General features: G+C 45.5%; 1 protein-coding gene across 1 annotated transcript; it reads right to left on the reverse strand.

Moving 5' to 3' along the window:
* Nucleotides 1-2,655: 2,655 nt before the first annotated feature.
* LOC139241358 (probable G-protein coupled receptor 139) lies at nucleotides 2,656-17,533 on the reverse strand. Its single transcript, XM_070869966.1, has 3 exons — nucleotides 17,255-17,533; nucleotides 11,186-11,309; nucleotides 2,656-3,566 (listed from the first exon to the last, which is right to left on the reverse strand). The coding sequence occupies exons 1-3, from the start codon at nucleotides 17,531-17,533 to the stop codon at nucleotides 2,656-2,658; spliced, it is 1,314 nt and encodes a 437-aa protein (XP_070726067.1).
* Nucleotides 17,534-19,182: the final 1,649 nt, after the last annotated feature.

The raw sequence follows: 19,182 nt of genomic DNA on the forward strand, positions 1-19,182 counted from the left end.
AGGGTTTATTTCTCAGCCAATTTAAATCAAAAGCAGCGAAACTGGCAAAGGTGAGAAGTGATGTTCCACAAGCATCGGTGCTGGGAACACTCCTGTTCAACATTTACATAACCAATTCGGACTCGGGAAGCGGGAGTGAAATTTCAAATTTTGTGGATGCTTCCACAATGGGCGTGTATCGTTAACACTGTGGAGCTAAGCGGCAAAAAACATTGAATACATTAATAAACTTGCAAACTGGGCGTGTAAATTGCAAAGGAACTTCTGTTGTGTATCTGTCAAGCATGCACTCCCATGTTCCACCACCAGGGAGCGCATCCCCTGAAGTCCCAAGGGATCCCAGCATACCTTGGGAGCACTCTATATAAGCCGGCCTCTAAGGCCTGTTCCTCACTCTGTAGTGTCTTAATAATGACTTAGGTCACTGTTACTTTAATCTCACTGTGTGCAGTCTCATCTGTGTTAGGAACACAATACATCAAAATAGAGGAGTGTGAGTTGGTGCGTTTTAATAGGAAGAATATGAAAGTGACATTCTCCTTGGAAAATAATTATCGAAACAGGAATGAGGAACAGAGGGATGGGACAGTACATTTACACCAATCACTAAATGCAGCGCTGGAGGTTCATCAATCCATAAAAAACAAAGAACAGGCTTTTGTTCGTGTCTCGAGGGATAGAATTGTAAAACATTGAAGTTATGTAAACTTGATTGGATCCTTGGTGTAAATATTATAAAATGACATCGCGGCACTGGAGAAGGTGCAAAGTGTATTTCCTGGAATGATACCAGAACTGAGAGGGTGTACATGTCAGGAAATGTTGAACAGGCCGTGGCTCTTTTGTTTAGCAAACAGAAGACTGAGGGATGGTCAGATTGTGTCTTTCAGGATATGAAAGGCTTTGATAGGGGAGAGGGAGAAAATATGTTTCCACTTGTGGGAGATACCAAAACTCAGGGACATAGATTGAAGACAGCCATTAATAAATCCAACAGGGAATAAAGGACATCTTGACATCGAGGCACAAAAGGAGGTTTTAGCAAATAATCTTCATCAAATATTTAGTCTTAAGGGGAATCTTAATGGAGGAGGAGAGTTAGAGACGAATAGACGTTTAGGGAGGGAATGCTAGAGCTTGGGACCTAGACAGCTGAAGGAGGAGGAGAGTTCGTGAGGTGGAGAGGTTTAGGGAGAGAATCCCAGAGCTTGGGACCTAGGCAGCTGAAGGAGGAGGAGAATTAGAGGTGGAGAGGTTTAGGGAGAGATGCCCAGAACTTGGGACCCAGGTTGCTGAAAGCAGGCCTGCCATTGGTGGAGAAGTTTAAATCGGGGATGTGCAATCTGCCAGATTTGGAGCAGCACAGAGATCTCAGGAGGACGAAGTACTGGTGTAGGTTGCAGAGGCCATGAAGTGATTTGAAAACAAGAATGATCATTTTAAAATTGAGGCGCTGTCGGACAGGGAGCCAATGTAGGTCAGCGAGCACAGGTGTGATGGGGTATTGCGATAAGGTGCAAATCAGGGGCACAGGCAGCAGAGTTTTGGATGAGCTGAGGTATATGGATGGTGGGAGATTGGAAGCCACCCAGGAGAGCATTGGAGGAGTCATATCTAGAGCTGGTAAAGGCACGGATGAAGTTTTGAGCAGCAAATTAACTGTAACAGAGGCACAAAGATGCCGTCCTGGTGCACGAGTGGATATGGGGACGGAAGACCATCTCCTGCTCAAATAAGACGCTCAGGTTGCGAACGGCTGGGTTCAGCCTTAGACTGCTGACAGGAAGAGGGATGGAGTCGGTGGCTAGGGCAATGGATATGGTGATGGGAGCCACTAGTACGGTCTCACAAATGTTTGGTTGGACTGCCCCAGAACTGAAAGATAACAGTTATCAGGAACGATTGAACAGGTTGTGCTTGGTTCCTGTAGAAGACAGAGAACATAGAGGAGTCCTGATCGAAGTCTTGTAAATTATGATTGTGTTGGACCGGGTCGATGGTGACAGAAAAGTTTATACTCGTGGGAGCATCCAAATCTGTGGAACCATAAATGCAAGATAATCACGAATAACACCAATAGGGAAATAAAGAACAATGTATTTACTCAGAGAGTGGTTAGAATGTGGAATTCCATACGTCAGGAAGTGGTTGAGATACATAGCTCAGATGCTGTCAAAGGGAAACTAGACGAGTAAATGAGAGAACATAAAATAAACGATATGCTGAGAGGCTGAGACGACGTTTTTGCAATGGGAGGAGACTGGTCTGGAGCATAAACACCAACACAGACTAGTCGGGCCGAACTATATGTTTCTGTGCTGTCTATTCTATGTACTGTATCCTCTGAACTACACCTCCACTCTGCCGACCTAACTATTGACGAGCCTCTCACTCTGGAAGCTGCAATGAATTCCTTCACTAAATAGCTGCAGTGACCCTTTACAGAAGAACTCTGACAGAATGCAACAAGCTCGTGGTGCTGACCAGAAAGACAAGGTGGGACATGTCAATCAGAAATAGTGCCGTGTCCTAAACAGGTCGCTGGGTGTATTATCAGATCACCAGCCATTCCTGGTGTAATTCAGGGGATGGAAGTCTGGGGCTAAATATTATATTCCTGGACTGGAAACACTGGGACCCGCCTCTGGCCTGTGCTCAGTTGTTCTGTTTATTAATTAAATGTATAATTGAGGTAAACGGATATTTCACCGCGCTCTTCAACTGCTCTCTGAACTTGGACTGGGTCACCCCGTAAATAAATGTGTTTGTGCAGCAACTTAAATTCCGCAGTATATATCCGACTTGTCGAAAGGTATATAAAGAAACATTGTAATCAGTGGGAATTATTCCTGCAATGCTATAATATAAGAATTCTATAACAAATATCAGCCACAGCAGTATGAAGCTACCGGATATGGTGAAGAGTAAAATGACAGACTTCCTCCTGCTCTCCATCTCTGGGTCACTGCCATTCCCCCCCTTGCTCTCACCCCTCAGTCCCTTCCGGACTCGACTGGCCACTGTAATGTGTCTGACTGTCAGAGCGTTGAGCAACAAAATTACAGCGAATGGGAGCAGTGGGGTTAATACCGTATCAAACCAGTCAAATCCCAGCCATCCGGGATCAGTATAATAGGCTGGCATTGAATAACAGAACCACTGAACATTGTCGATTATACATCCAGGTACAATTGTAAAGTAGAAGGGAACGTTTTTTGAAGAGAGCAGAATGCAGCTTGTTGCCAGGACCACAGCCGCAGTTCTCCCGGTGCAATATTTGGTTTTCAGCTTCTGCCAACAAATGGCCACAAATCGATCAAAGGTGAAAGCGACGGTGAACCAGACAGAACAGTCAGTGGCTACACAGGACAGGAGACGTATAACGCGACACACAGGGGTGATATCCAGGAAAGACCACGGGAAATAATACCAACTGATCCGGTACAGTATGACCGCAGTGATGACCACCAGTAGATCCGCCGCTGCCATGGCAACCAGGTAGCGAGTGGTGCAGGTGGACAGACCGCACTTTCCCCGGGACAGGACCACAATCGCCACTAAATTCACTGTAATAAACAGAAGGGAAAAGAGACAGTCAATTATTGGTCACACATTGTCGGTGACTGAGCCCAGACAGTAAGGCCTGTCATTTTGCACAAAAACAGTCGGGTGGACATCGGCTCAGGAGTTAACATGTAACGTATATCATCCCAATGCAACCTACCTCCAACCCGCTACTTCCCAGTTTAGCAGAGACGGGGCAGTGGGAGGGAAGCCGAGCCACCCCAGCGGGCAAGTCGGCAACATTAATGGTAACATAGAGAGATAGAAAACAATAGCAGGAGTGGGCCATCCGGCCCTTCGAGCCTGCACCACCATTCAATAAGATCATGGCTGATCATTCCCTCTTTACCCCTTTCCTGCTTTCTCTCCATACACCTTGATCCCTTTAACCATAAGGGCCATAACTAACTCCCTCATAAATATATCCAATGAACTGCCATCAACAAAACCATGTGGCAGGGAATTCCACTGGTTAACAATTCTCTGAGTGAAGTAGTTTCTCCTCATCTTGGTTCTAAATGGCTTACTCCTTATCCTTAGACTGTGTCCCCTGGTTCTGGACTTCCCCAACATCGGGAACATTCTTAAACTATGACCCCTAGTTCTAGATTCCGCTACGAGGGGCAACACCCTCTCTGCATCTACCCTGTCGAGCCCCCTTAGAATCTTATACGTTTCAATAAGATCACCGCTGATTCTTCTAAACTCCAACGATTATAGGCCCAGCCTGCTCAACATTTGCTCGTAAGACAAGACCTTCATCTCAGGAACCAGCCTGGTGAACCTTCGCTGAACAGTGCATGGTCACTGCAGGAAGATAATCAACCAGAGGGGATCGGGGACCGGGGAACCACCCCACTACTGTAGCCCCTCAGCCCGCGTTATTGACTCAACTGGTCACTGTCTCCATGACTCTGCCTCCTCCCTCCTCTCCTACCCATTCCACACTAGGTTGCAGGCCCACAGGATCAGGACCACAGAAGGCGGGTATCTTCATCTCAGAAAAAGGAAGACGTGTTGTAAGCACTGGTGTGGGAGGTGGCATCATCGGAACAGATGCAACGCAGGCAGCGACACTCGGAGAATGTAATAGAGTCATTCCCGCAAGCTGGTTGAGAGGTCATATCATCAAGGTAGCTGGAGCACTCTGCCGGATTATGGTAGATATTTGTCGAGAGCCTGTCCTCAGAAATGGACTTAGAGATGTCGAGGAAGGGGAGTGTAGTGTCAGACGGAGTATGTGAAGGAGACAGAGGGCCGTAAATTAGAAGCAAGGTTGACTGCATAATTAGAATAATGATTATTAATAATATTAATAATAACTATATTATTAATAGTAATAACAATAACTTTTATTTATATCACGCGTTTAATTTAGTTAAACATCCCAAGGTGCTTCAGAACAGTCTTAACAGGACAACACAGAAACATGGGACACCGAGATAAAAAATAAGAAATTAAAGCACATGACCAAAAGCTTGGTAAAAGAGGTTTAAGGAGGGACTTCCAGAGTTTAGGGCCCAAACAGCTGAAGGTAAGGCCACTGATGGTTGAGCAGTATAATGAGAGATGTTCGAAAGGGCAGCATTTGAAGAGCGGAGATACCTTGAGGGGTTATGATGCAGAATACGATTGTAGAGATAGGGAGGTGCAAGGCCATGGAGAGATTTGTGAACAAGGATGATCATTTTCAAAATCGAAGCGTTCATTAACCGGAAGCCAATGTATGTCAGAAAGCACAGAGCTGAGGTGATGGCTGATCATGACTTTGTGCGAGTTAGGACATTTTCCACGTCATGACTAGAAAATGAAATTGCGCGAACACAGTCATCAATGTACCTGAACAATATGTGAAGGAGGGGACCGGAGTAGAATTGGAAAAACGAAGGTTCCCTGTATCCCAAGAAAAGGCAGCATAGCAAGGGACCATCCGAGCTCCCATACCAGGACCATTGGAGAGTGGAGATAGAATATTGTTCAGACCAGAGGTCCAGCACTTGTACTTTCAGCAGGGGCAGTGCACTGGGGTCAGGATCAGGATCAGCAACCTGCAAGGGTTTTCATTCCCAGCCCAAAGCCGGTGAGGGCGAGACGACTTCCAGTGTGAATGGCGAGTGAATTAAATTGTAAATGGGGCACTCAGAATGTATCAGCGGCGATAGGCGCAGGGAAACTCGCCATCCGCTGCGAGTTTCAGGGATGCTCGGGTTTACTGTACAATTGGACCATTTTCCAGACCTCGGGAGCCTACAGTCAACAAAGGCAGACTTTGATGGCAAAGTCCAACATTGCCTTCAGTGTGTCTGTGCAGACTTCGGACGCCTGAGGAAGAATGTGTTTGAAGACCAGGACCTCAAACCCAGGACAAAGCTCATGGTCGACAGGGCAGTAGTGATACCGGCCCTCCTATATGGTTCAGAGACATGGAATATTTACAGCAGACACCACAAAGCACTGGAGAAGTACCAACGCAGTCTCCGCAATTTCCTGCAAATTAATTGGCCGGAGTGGCACACCAACATCAGTTTTCTCGGTCAGGTTAATATCCCCAGCAGCGAAGCATTGACCACATTCGATCAGCTCCGTTGGACGGGCCACATCGTTGGCATGCCTGACATTAGATTCAAAAAGCAAACGCTCCACACGGTGATTCGTTATTGTAAGCGAGCCACAGGTGGGCAGAGGAAACCTACCATGACACACTCCAAACCTCTTTTACTAATTGCAATGGCCCCACCTATACCTGGTAATCCCTGGCCCTAGACAGCCCAAGTGGAGGAAAAGCATCCGTGCGGTGCAGAGCACATCGAGTCTTATCGCCCAGAGCAAGCAGAAGCCAAGCGTAGATACTGGAAGGAGTGCGCAGCAACCCGGGCACCCCACACTGCCGTTCGGTCAACCAGCGTCTGCCCGATTTGTGAGAGAGAATGCAGGTCATGCATTGGACTCTTCAGCACTCTGGGAAATAATTGTTCGTATGGAATCGAGTCATCCTCGAGTCCGAGGGTACGCCTCAGAAGCGGAAGTAGAATAAATAGTGACCCACACTGAGTACGTCCGACAGTGAAAGACACTCCCAGTAATATATGGTCACTGGTTATGGTGTTCCACACCGGTTAGTGACCCACACTGAGTATATCCCACAGTGACACACACTCCCAGTAATACTTGGTCAATGGTGTACAGTGTTCCACACCGGTTAGTGACCCAAAATGAGTATATCCTACAGAGATCACATTCCCAGTAATACATGGTCAATGGTGTACGGTGTTCCACACCGGTTAATGACCCACACTCAGTATATTCGACAGTGACACACACTCCAAGTAATATGTGGTCACTGAGTTATGGTGTTCCACACCGGTTAGTGACCCATACTCAGTATATCCTACAGTGACACACACTCCGAGTAATACGTGGTCACTGGGTTATGGTGTTTCACACCGGTTAGTGACCCACACTCAGTATATCCTACAGTGAAACACACTCCGAGTAATACGTGGTCACTGGGTTATGGTGTTCCACACCGGTTAGTGACCCACACTGAGTATTTCCCACAGTGACACACACTCCCAGTAATACTTGGTCAATGGTGTACAGTGTTCCACACCGGTTAGTGACCCACACTCAGTATATCCTACAGAGATCACATTCCCAGTAATACATGTTCACTGGGGTATAGTGTTCCACACTGGTTATTGACCCACACTCAGTTTATCCTACAGTGACACACACTCCCAGTAATACATGGTCACAGGGGTACAGTCTTCCACACCGGTTAGTGACCCACACTGAGTATATCCTACAGTGACACACACTCCCAGTAATACATGGTCACTGGGGTACAGTGTTCCACACCGGTTAGTGACCCACACTCAGTATATCCTACAGTGACACACACTCCCAGTAATACATGGTCACTGGGGTATGGTGTTCCACACCGGTTAGTGACCCACACTCAGTTTATCCTACAGTGACACACACTCCGAGTAATACATGGTCACTGGTGGTACAGTGTTCCACACCGGTTAGTGACCCACACTGAGTATATCCTACAGTGACATACACTGCCAGTAATACATGGTCACTGGGGGTACAGTGTTCCACACCGGTTAGTGACCTACACTCAGTATATCCTACAGTGTCAGACTCTCCCAGTAATACACGGTCACTGGGGTACGGTGTTCCACACCGGTTAGTGACCCACACTGAGTATATCCTACCCTGACTCACTCTCCCAGTAATACATGGTCACTGGGGTACAGTGTTCCACACCGGTTAGTGATGCACACTCTGTATATCCTACACCCTCATACACAATCCCAGTAATACATGGTCAATGGGGTATGGTGTTCCACAGCGGTTAGTGACCCACTCTCAGTCTATTCTAAAATGATACATACATACATGGTCACTGGGGTACTGTGTTCCACACCGGTTAGTGACCTGCACTCAGTATATCCTACAGTGACAGACACTACCAGTAATAAATGGTCACTGGGCAACTGTGTTCCACACCGGTTTGTGAACCACATTCAGTATATCCATCAGTTAGACACACACCCAGTAATACATGGTCACTGGAGTACGGTGTTCCACACTGGTTAGTGACCCACACTCAGTATATCCTACAGTGACACACACTCCCAGTAATACATGGTCACTGGAGTACGGTGTTCCACACTGGTTAGTGACCCACACACAGTACATCCTACAGTGACACACACTCCCAGTAATACATGGTCACTGGGGTACTGTGTTCCACACCGGTTAGTGACACACACTCAGTATATCCCAAAGTGACAGACACTACCAGTAATACATGGTCACTGAGGTACGGTGTTCTACACCGGTGAGTCACCCACACTCAATATATCCTCCAGTGACACACACTCTCAGTAATACATGGTCATTGGAGTATGGTGTTCCACACATATACTAGAACATACGAACATAAGAATTAGGGACAAGAGTAGGCCATCTAGCCCCTCGAGCCTGCTCAGCGGTTCAACAAGATCATGGCTGATCTGGCCGTGGACTCAGCTCCACTTACCTGAGCGCTCCCCATACCCCTTGCTTCCCTTATTGGTTAAAAATCTATCTATCTGTGATTTGAATACATTCAATGAGCTGGCCTCAACTGCTTCCTTGGGCAGAGAATTCCACAGATACACAACCCTCTGGGAGAAGAAATTCCTTCTCAACTCGGTTTTCAGTAGGCTCCCCCGTATTTGGAGGCTGTGCCTCCTAGTTCTAGTCTCCCCGACCAGTGGAAACAACCTCTCTGCCTCTATCTTGTCTATCCCTTTCATTATTTTAAATGTTTCTCTAAGATAACCCCTCATCCTTCTGAACACCAACGAGTAAAGCCCCAGTCTACTCAAAATATCATCATAAGTTAACCCCCTAATCTCCAGAATCAGCCTCGTGAATCTTCTCTCTACCCCCTCCAAAGTTAGTATATCCTTCCTTCAGTAATGTGACCAGAACTGCACGCAGTACTCCAGGTGCGACCTCACCAATATCCTATAGAATTGCAGCAGGACCTCCCTGATTTTGTGTTCCATCCCTCTCGCAATAAAGGCCAACATTCCATTCGCCTTCCTGATTACCTGCTCCACCTGCAAACTAACCTTTTGGGATTCATGCACAAGGACCCCCAGGTCCCTCTGCACCGCAGCATGTTGTAATTTCTCCCCATTCAAATAATATTCCCTTTTACTGTTTTTTTTTCCAAGGTGGATGACCTCACACTTTCCGACATTGCACTCCATCTGCCAAGCCTTAGCCCATTCGTTTAACCTCTCTAAATCTCTTTGATGCCTCGATGTGTCCTTGACACAACCCGCTTTCCCACTAATCTTAGTGTCATCTGCAAATTTGTGACACTACACTCCGTCCCCTCTTCCAGATCATCTATATATATTGTAAACAGTTGTGTTCCCAGCACCGATCCCTTTGGCACTCCACTAACCACCGATTTCCAACCTGAAAAGGATCCATTTATCCAGACTCTCTGCTTTGTGGTAGCCAGCCAATTTTCGATCCATGGTAATACATTTCCTCTGACTCCGCGTAAATGATCACTGGAGAACAGTGTTTCACACTGGTTCGTGACCCACACTCAGGTATCCTACAATGACAGACAGTCCCAGTAATACATGGTTACTGGCATACAGTGTTCGACACCGATTAGTGACCCACACTGACTATATCCTACAGTGACTCACTCTCCCATTAATACATGGTCACTGAGGTACTGTGTTCCACACCGGTTAGTGACTCACACTCTGTATATCCTACAGTCATACACACTCCCAGTAATACATGGTCACTGGGGTATGGTGTTTAACAGCGGTTAGTGGCCTATACTCAGTCTATCCTAAAGTGATACATACTCCCAGCCATACATGGTCACTGGGGTACTGTGTTCCACACCGGTTAGTGACCCACACTAAGTCTATCCTACAGACATACACACTCCAAGTAATACCTGGTTAATGGGGTACTGTGTTCCACACCGGTTAATGACCTGCACTCAGTATATTCTACAGTGACAGACACTACCAGTAATACATGGTCACTGATGTACAGTGTTCCACACCGGTTAGTGACCCACACTCAGTATATCCTACAGTGACACACACTCCAAGTAATACATGGTCACTGGAGTACCGTGTTCCACACCGGTTCGTGACCCACACTCAGTAAATCCTACCGTGACAGACACTGCCAGTAATACATGGTCACTGGGGTACGGTGTTCCACACCGGTATGTGATCCACATTCTGTATATCCTACAGTGATACACACTGCCAGTAATACATGGTCACTGGGGCATGGTGTTCCACACCGGTTAGTGACCCACAATCAGTATATCCTACAGTTACTCACACTCCCAGTAATACATAGTAACTGGGGTACACTGTTCCACACCGGTTAGTGACCCACACTCAGTATATCCTACAGTGCCACCCACTCCCAGCAATACATGTTCACTGGGGTACACTGTTCCACTCTGGTTAGTGACCCACACTCAGTATATCCTACAGGTACACACACTCACATTAATACATGCTCACTGGCGTACTGTGTTCCACACCGGTTAGTGACCAACACTCAGTATATCCTACAGTTATACATACTCCCAGTAATACATGGTCACTGGGGTATAGTGTTCCACACCGGTTAGTGACCCACACTCAGTATATCCTGCAGTGACTCACACTCTCAGTAAAACATGGTCACTCGGGTATGGTATTCCACACCGGTTAGTGACCCACACTCAGTATATCCTACAGTGACACACACTGCCAGTAAAACCTTCTCTCAGAGAGTTGCTGCACTGAGGACTGTTACAACGACACGATGTTCCACTCAAGGCATAACTTGATAATTCAATGAGCCTCTTAGTTGCAAGCAGATGTTTATATTCAAATGAGACAAAGGAATCAAACTGCAGATGTAATTGAGCACAATTGACTTTTCGAATGGTATCACTGATCGTGTGTCTGTATAACAGTGACCACTACACCAACATTTAACATTATCAGTCACAGAGCAAAACCAGAGACCAGTCCATGCAGAGATTTACACAACTTCAATGGTTATAGTCACTTACCAGGAACGCCGGTGACGGCAATGATCATGTAGCATATTTTCCTTGCTAATCTAAAAGTCTGATACATTTTCTGTGTGATGCGATGTGCCCCTTCGCTCTGCAGGCAATCTCCCAGTATTATACTCTGTGGAGATGCAATCCAGAGCATTCAATTTATACCCTGCAGAATCACCACAGGGACATTGAGGTTACGACATCGCTCAAATTGGTTATTGTTATAATTTGAACAAACAGATTACGACATTGGAGAAAAGTCCCTGTTGTGATGGAATACATTTGGAGTTGAAATTGGAAAAAACAAAGACTGGACAATTCTGATTATATCCATTAACAAATGAAGATTGCCTTCTATATCCTGCCAGCAACAGATTGTTGTTTGAAACAACATCAGGCCCATATCTAGATATGATATTGATCCACTGATGACTTTCACTCTGCTATGGCCATTCAGAAACTACATTCCAAATGTTCAAGTGCCCCCTCAATTTTACTCTACTGCAACCTAGGATGGAGCAGCCTTCCTTAAATGCAGCCATTCAGTTAAAATATTTAAGTGAATCATTTGTGTCAATCGTCCTCAAACTAATTCAGCTCCACAAACTAATACAGACCCTCAAACCAATACAGTCCCTCAAACTAATACAGGCGCTCAAACTAATACAGTCCATCAAACTTATACAGTCCACGATGCCACACCACAGAGGGGGCTGTGTTGGGAAACCGTGGTAGTAACTACAACAGGTGCTATATAAGGCTGAAGACAGTCTGGAGCTGAACACTAAAGGACGAAGGTCACAGCAGTTAGATTTACAGAAGACCGTGTGTAGTCAGTGATTTTTGTGCTACATACACCACAGTATTAGTTTGATGGATTGTATTAGTTTGAGGGGCTGTATTAGTTTGAGGGTCTGTATTAGTTTGATGGACTGTATTAGTTTGAGGGACTGAATTAGTTTGAGGGACTGTATTTGTTTGATGGACTGCATTAGTTTGAGGGCCTGTATTAGTTTGAGGATCTGTATTAGTTTGATGGACTGTATTAGTTTGATGGACTGTATTAGTTTGAGGTTCTGTATTAGTTTGATGGTCTGTATTAGTTTGAGGGTCTTTATTAGTTTGAGGGTCTGTATTAGTTTGAGTGAATGTATTAGTTTGATGGATTATATTTGTTTGCTGGACTGTATTAGTTTGAGGGTCTGTATTAGTTTGAGGGTCTGTATTAGTTTGAGGGACAGTATTAGTTTGATGGACCGTATTAGTTTGAGGGTATCTTTTAGTTTGATGGTTTGAATTAGTTTGATGGACTGTATTTGTTTGAGGGACTGTATTAGTTTGACGGACTGTATTAGTTTGATGGTCTGTATTAGTTTGAGAGACTGTATTAGTTTGATGGACTGTGTTAGTTTGAGGGACTGTATTAGTTTTAGGGCCTTTATTAGTTTGAGGGACTGTATTAGTTTGAGGGACTGTATTAGTTTGAGGGACTCCATTAGTTTGAGGGACAGTGTTAGTTTGAGGGTCTGTATTAATTTGATGGACTGTATTAGTTTGATGGACTGTATTAGTTTGAGGGTCTGTATTAGTTTGATGGACTGTATTAGTTTGATGGACTGTATTAGTTTGAGGGTCTGTATTAGTTTGATGGACTGTCTTAGTTTGATGGACTGTATTAGTTTGAGGGACTGTATTAGTTTGATGGACTGTATTAGATTGAGGGTCTGTATTAGTTTGATGGACTGTATTTGTTTGATGGACTGTATTAGTTTGAGGGTCTGTATTAGTTTGAGGGTCTGTATTATTTTGATGGACTGTATTATTTGAATGCACTGTATTATTTTGAGGGTCTGTATTAGTTTGAGGTGATGTATTCGTTTGATGGACTGTATTAGTTTGAGGGAATGTATTAATTTAAGGGGAAGTATTAGTTTGATGGATTGTATTCGTTTGATGGTCTGTATTAGTTTGATAGTTTGATGGACCGTATTAGTTTGAGGGGATGTCGTAGTTTGATGGACTGCATTAGTTTGAGGGGCTGTATTAGTTTGAGGGACTGTATTAGTTTGAGGGTCTGCATTAGTTTGAGGGACTGTAATAGTTTGATGGACTGTATCAGTTCAAGCATCCACCGTACAAGCCTGCTTCAAATCGTGCAGCAGAGCGCAGAGTACAAATTATAAAACGTGCCCTCATCAAACGAATGTTCATCCAAATCCAGGAAAGACATTTGTCATTAGTCCACAAATTGCTTAATTTTCTTATTGTGAACGTAATACTCCTAATGCAACGACTGGTAGAACACCAGCAGAGTTCTTTCTCAAACAACAGCCACGAACCAGATTATCATTGTTAAAACTTAACACGGCATGCTCCGTCGACGAGAAACAATTAAGACAGGAAGAGAATCATGATAGAGTAGAGTAATAGAGAGAAGAATGAAGTTGTGAAATTAAATCAGAAGTGCATAATATGTAAGCTTCACCATAAATCGTTAATGTGTTTACGAGGAAGAGTGGTGAAGAGATGTGGTCTTCTCACATATTTGTTATGTTTGATCATGAACAGGTTAGTTTGGGTCACATTGATCATATTCTACCTACAAATGTGGAAGGAGTTGAAGGTTGGAATGATTCGATTATTTCCGACTCATCAGGTAGATTTGATACAACTAGAATTCAATAGCATATATTACATCAAATGCACTGGAAACAAGACCAATGGAAAGTCAGAATTTAATTTGTGTCCGAGTCAGACAGACAAACAGTGTGAAATTGAAGAGAGTTCAAAAGTAATTAAAGGGCTTTCATTGGAGGAAAACTTTCCTCAGGTTCAGCCCAGAATGAGTCCAAGTTGGTCATCATGTTTCGAAGCGTCTGATCAAGAGCGAAGGTATCCTACGTGAAATAGAACACAAGGGGTTAAGCTTGATTTGTAAACATAGCAAAATTAGTGCATATGTTTTGCCTATATATTCATTCAAATAATCTCCTCCCTCTCTCTCTCCCTTTCTCTCTCTCCCAGACACTCTCTTTGCCACTCCCTGTCTCTCTCTTTCCGTCTCTCGATCTTTTCCAGACTCTGGCACTATCTCTATCTGTCTCGATCTCTCTGTCTCTCCCAGAATCTCTTCAACTCTCTCCAAGTCACGATTTAGCTCTCTCCAAGTCACGATTTAGTTGACTCTGTCTCTTCCTCTGTCAATCTATCTGTCTATCTTTCTGTCTTGCTCAGTCTAACTTTGTCTATGTCCGTCATTCTCTCTGTCTCCCTCTCTCTGGCTCGCTCTTCTCTGTCTCGGACGCTCTCTGATTGCCTTTCTGTATCTGCATCTCTCAGTCTGTCTCAAACTATCTATCTCTCTTTTTCTGTCTCAATCTTTGTGTCTGTCTCGCTGTCTTTCTCTTCCTGTTTCTCTGATTGGCACTGTCTGTCAATTTGTCTGTCTCTTTTGCACGCTGCCAATTGTGCTCACAGCTCGATTCCTGCTCTGACAATATTAACAATCTTTAGTCTCGTGATGATCATCCCCGCTTGTCATACGCGAGGCCAGGATTCAATTCCCTGACGGGGAGGAAATCTTTATAAGATTTCGAATTTTAATCATGTTCTTGGTGCAAAACCTGTCCAGGATCATATAGACAATTGAACATACAATGAGATGAGAGTTTTTCCTGCAATACTTTAGCAAACGGAGACATTTGTGGGACGATGTGCCCTTCTGCTTCAGAGAGATGGTTGATTGAGTTTTAGCAGAGTAGCATTTAAAAAGACTTCGTACTCATGGCCGGATGGTTAAGGAGATGGATTGATAAATCCATGAAGACTTCCCTGCCGAGTTTCGAATCCTGCCTATAACATTTTTCATTCCGTTTGAAAATTTAACCAAACCCTGCAAAACGAATCCAGCATTGGGTGGAACCACATCCCACAATATTCTGCACTTCCACAATAATTGTTATTGATTTGCAAATATTCACGATACGTATGGACAGAAACAGAGCAAAATTCGGCCTACGTAGCGATAGTGATTCTGCCTCTCTATCCTTCTATATGTCTAATTAACTGTGAGTATATCCGGTGGTGGGCGTATATTTTTGATTTTGTTTATGTGTATGTATCTGTGTGTTTCTGTGCCTTTCAGCGTTCATGTGTGTGTCTCTCCCTGCTCTTTGTGTGTGTGTCTCTGTATGTTTGTGTGTCTCTCTGTGTTGTCTGTGTGTACCTCTTTAGAGAGCTATATATGTGTTTGTGTGTTTGAATTATGTCACTCTCAGTCTTTCTATCTGTGTCTCGCTATCTGCTTCTCTCTGTCTCAATCTTTCAGTCTCACTCTATCTTTCTCTCTTTATCTGTCTCCCTCTCTCTTTTTGTCTCTATCTCGTTGTCTGTCTCTCCTTGTTCCAATGTTAGCTGCTGTCTATCAATTTATCTCTGGCTTTCTCACAGTGTCCAGTAGCGTTCAGAGCTAGATTCCTGCGCTGACAAAATACATATCGGTTCATATAGTGGTGAGCATCTCCATCTCTCACACAGGAGATGGGGGTTCAATTCCCCGATGGGGTGGAAGCATTTTTAATATTTCGAATTTTAGTTCTGTTTCGAGGTGTCATCATAGGCAGTCCCTTGGAACCGGGGAAGACTTGCCTCCACTGACAACGTGAATCCTTTTGTGGCTGAACAGTACAATCCGAGAGCCACCGACCCTCTCAAAGATGGGACAGGCATTCGCAGTGGGAGGCGGGGAGGTGAGGGATGGTGGGACTGATTTGCCGCACGCACCAACAGCTGCCTGTGCCTGACCTCTTCACGCTCGCGGCGTTGAGATTCGAAGACAAAAACGCCGTCCTGGATGCACTTCCTCCACTTAGGGCGGTCTTTGGTCATGAATTCCCAGGGGTCGGTGGGGAGGCATTGGCGATGTCATTGTAACGTTTCCACTTCCCACATTTTGCTCTTTTGCCAAGAAGGAGCTACGCATAGAGCAATTGCTTTGGGAGTATCTTGTCAGGCATGCGAACTACGTGGCCTGCCCAGCGAAGCTGATCCAGTATGGTCAGTGCTTCAATGGGGGGGACGTTAGCCTTGGCGAGGACACAGATGTTGGTGCGCCTGCCAACCCAGGGGATTTGCAGGATCTCGCGGAGATAGCTTTGGTTAAAAAAAAATATATAATGTGGATAAATGTGAGGTTATCCACTTTGGTGGTAAAAACAGAGAGACAGACTATTATCTGAATGGTGACAGATTAGGAAAAGGGAAGGTGCAACGAGACCTGGGTGTCATGGTACATCAGTCATTGAAGGTTGGCATGCAGGTACAGCAGGCGGTTAAGAAAGCAAATGGTATGTTGGCCTTCATAGCGAGAGGATTTGAGTACAGGAGCAGGGAGGTGTTGCTACAGTTGTACAGGGCCTGGGTGAGGCCACACCTGGAGTATTGTGTACAGTTCTGGTCTCCTAACTTGAGGAAGGACATTCTTGCTATTGAGGGAGTGCAGCGAAGGTTCACCAGACTGATTCCCGGGATGGCGGGACTGACCTATCAAGAAAGATTGGATCAACTGGGCTTGTATCCACTGGAGTTCAGAAGAATGAGAGGGGACCTCATAGAAACGTTTAAAATTCTGACGGGTTTAGACAAGTTAGATGCAGAAAGAATGTTCCCAATGTTGGGGAAGTCCAGAACCAGGGGTCACAGTCTGAGGATAAGGGGTAAGCCATTTAGGACCGAGATGAGGAGAAACTTCTTCACCCAGAGAGTGGTGAACCTGTGGAATTCTCTACCACAGAAAGTAGTTGAGGCCAATTCACTAAATATATTCAAAAGGGAGTTAGATGAAGTCCTTACTACTCGGGGGATCAAGGGTTATGGCGAGAAAGCAGGAAGGGGGTACTGAAGTTTCATGTTCAGCCATGAACTCATTGAATGGCGGTGCAGGCTAGAAGGGCTGAATGGCCGGCACCTGCACCTATTTTCTATGTTTCTATGTTTCTAAGTTTCTATCTCGAGCGACTTGATGTGTCTTCTATGCATCGTCCATGCACCTGATCCATAAAGGATGGCGGGTATTACTACAGCCCTGTAAACCATGAGCTTGGTGGTAGATTTGACGGCCTGCTTTTCGAAAACGCTTTTCTTCAGGCGGCCAAAAGCTGCACTGGTGCAGTGGAGGTGATGTTCAATATCCGCATCAATGTCTGTCTTTTTTGATAAAAGGCACCCAAAGTATGGGAGGCAGTGCATGTTGTGGAAGGCCGCGCCCTGAATCTTGATTTTTGGAGGGCAGTGCTGTGTGGCGAAAACAGGCCTGTGGAGGACCATTGTCTTGCGGATGATAAGCGTAAAGCCCATGCTTTCATGTGTCTAGGGAAATACATCGTCTATATCTGGAGTTCAGCTTCAGAATATGCTGCGCAGATGCTGACGTTGTCTGCGTACTGAAGATCAACGCCAGAATTTGTGTTGATTTTGCACCTGCATGGAGATAGCACAGGTTAAGCAGCTTCCGACCGGTTCTGTAGTTTAGTTCCACTCCAGCGGGGCCTTTGTTGACTGTGAGGTGGAGCACGGCAGCGAGGAAGATTGAAAAGAGTGTTGGGGCGATGACCCAGCACATGTTGACCCCTTCTGGACATCAATTTGCTCTGTAATGCAACCACTGGTAAGGATCACGGTCTGCATGTCGTTGTGGAGCAGGTGAAGGATGTTGACAAAGTTTGGGGGCATCCAAACCTGAGGAGGACCATTAGCCATAACGGTTGACAGTGTCAAAGGCCTTTGAAAGGTGGAAAAAGGCCATATCCGTTGTGCCACGTAGGGGACAACATCAACATTGTGACTCCAGGAGGAGCTCCTCGCGCACAGGAAGAAGACAGTTGAGAAGGGCTCCAGCACCAACTTTCCCAGTGGCGGACAGCAGGGAGATTCCCCTCTAGTTGCTGCAGTCGGTCTTTTCTCCTTTCTTAAAGATGGTTGTGATCACTGCATCTATGAGATCTCCCGGCATGCTCTACTCCCTCCAAATGAGAGAGATTAGGTCATGTATTCGCGTCAACAGTGCCTCTGCGTCATACTTTAGTGCCTCAGCAGTAATTCCATCCGTAAGCTTGGGCTTGTTATTCTCGAGCTGGTTTATGGCTTTGCGTACCTCATGCAGCCTTCGGGTTTCACTGAGGTGGGGGCGGATAGCAATCTGCGGGATGGAGTTAAGAAAACTCGAGTCAAAGTCAGAGTCTCGATTGACGAGATATTCAAACTGCTCCTTCCAGCGGCCCCTGACAGCCTCGGTGTCCTTGATGAATGTTTCCACGTTCCTGGCCATGAGTGTGGCGGGTCCTTGGGAGTTTGGTCCGTCGGTGGCATTGATTGCAATGAAGAATCCTCGCATGTCGTGGCTGTTGGACAGCTGTTGTATCTCCTTGGTTTCTTTACCCATCAACTGTTTATTAGGTGCCGGGTTTTTTGTTGGACCTCAGCCTTAAGCCGTCTGTAATGTTGTTTTGCAGCTCCCGAGTGGCGTTTTTGCTTGAGGCTTAGAAATGCTCTGCGCTTATGATCTACTACGATCTCCTGATCATTTTCATCAAACCAGTGCTGGTATTTTCTGGTTGAGTAACCGTTTCTTCACAGCCACTGGTTATGAAGACCTCGAGGTCAGACCAAGTGCTGTTGGCACATAGCATCTCAGGGTAATCAAGGCACGCCAGATTAGCTGTGAGGCACAGGCTGTATTGGGTTCTCTTAGCTGTGTCGTTATGTGCCCCGACATTAACTTTTTGGCGGCTCTGCTTCTATTGTCCCCTCTGCTTTGGGGCTAAGTATATATTGATGATGGATCTGATTAGGCGATGGTCCGTCCAGCAGTCGTCAGCTCCTGTCATGGCGCCGGTGATGTGCACATCCTTGCGGTCCCTGGCTCGGACGATGACATATTGGAGCAGGTGCCGGTGTTTGGAGCGAGGGTGTTGCCACGATGCCTTATGTTTCTCCCTCTGGCAGTA

The sequence above is a fragment of the Pristiophorus japonicus genome, unplaced genomic scaffold (assembly GCF_044704955.1).
Source record: "Pristiophorus japonicus isolate sPriJap1 unplaced genomic scaffold, sPriJap1.hap1 HAP1_SCAFFOLD_105, whole genome shotgun sequence".
Taxonomy (NCBI): domain Eukaryota; kingdom Metazoa; phylum Chordata; class Chondrichthyes; family Pristiophoridae; genus Pristiophorus; species Pristiophorus japonicus.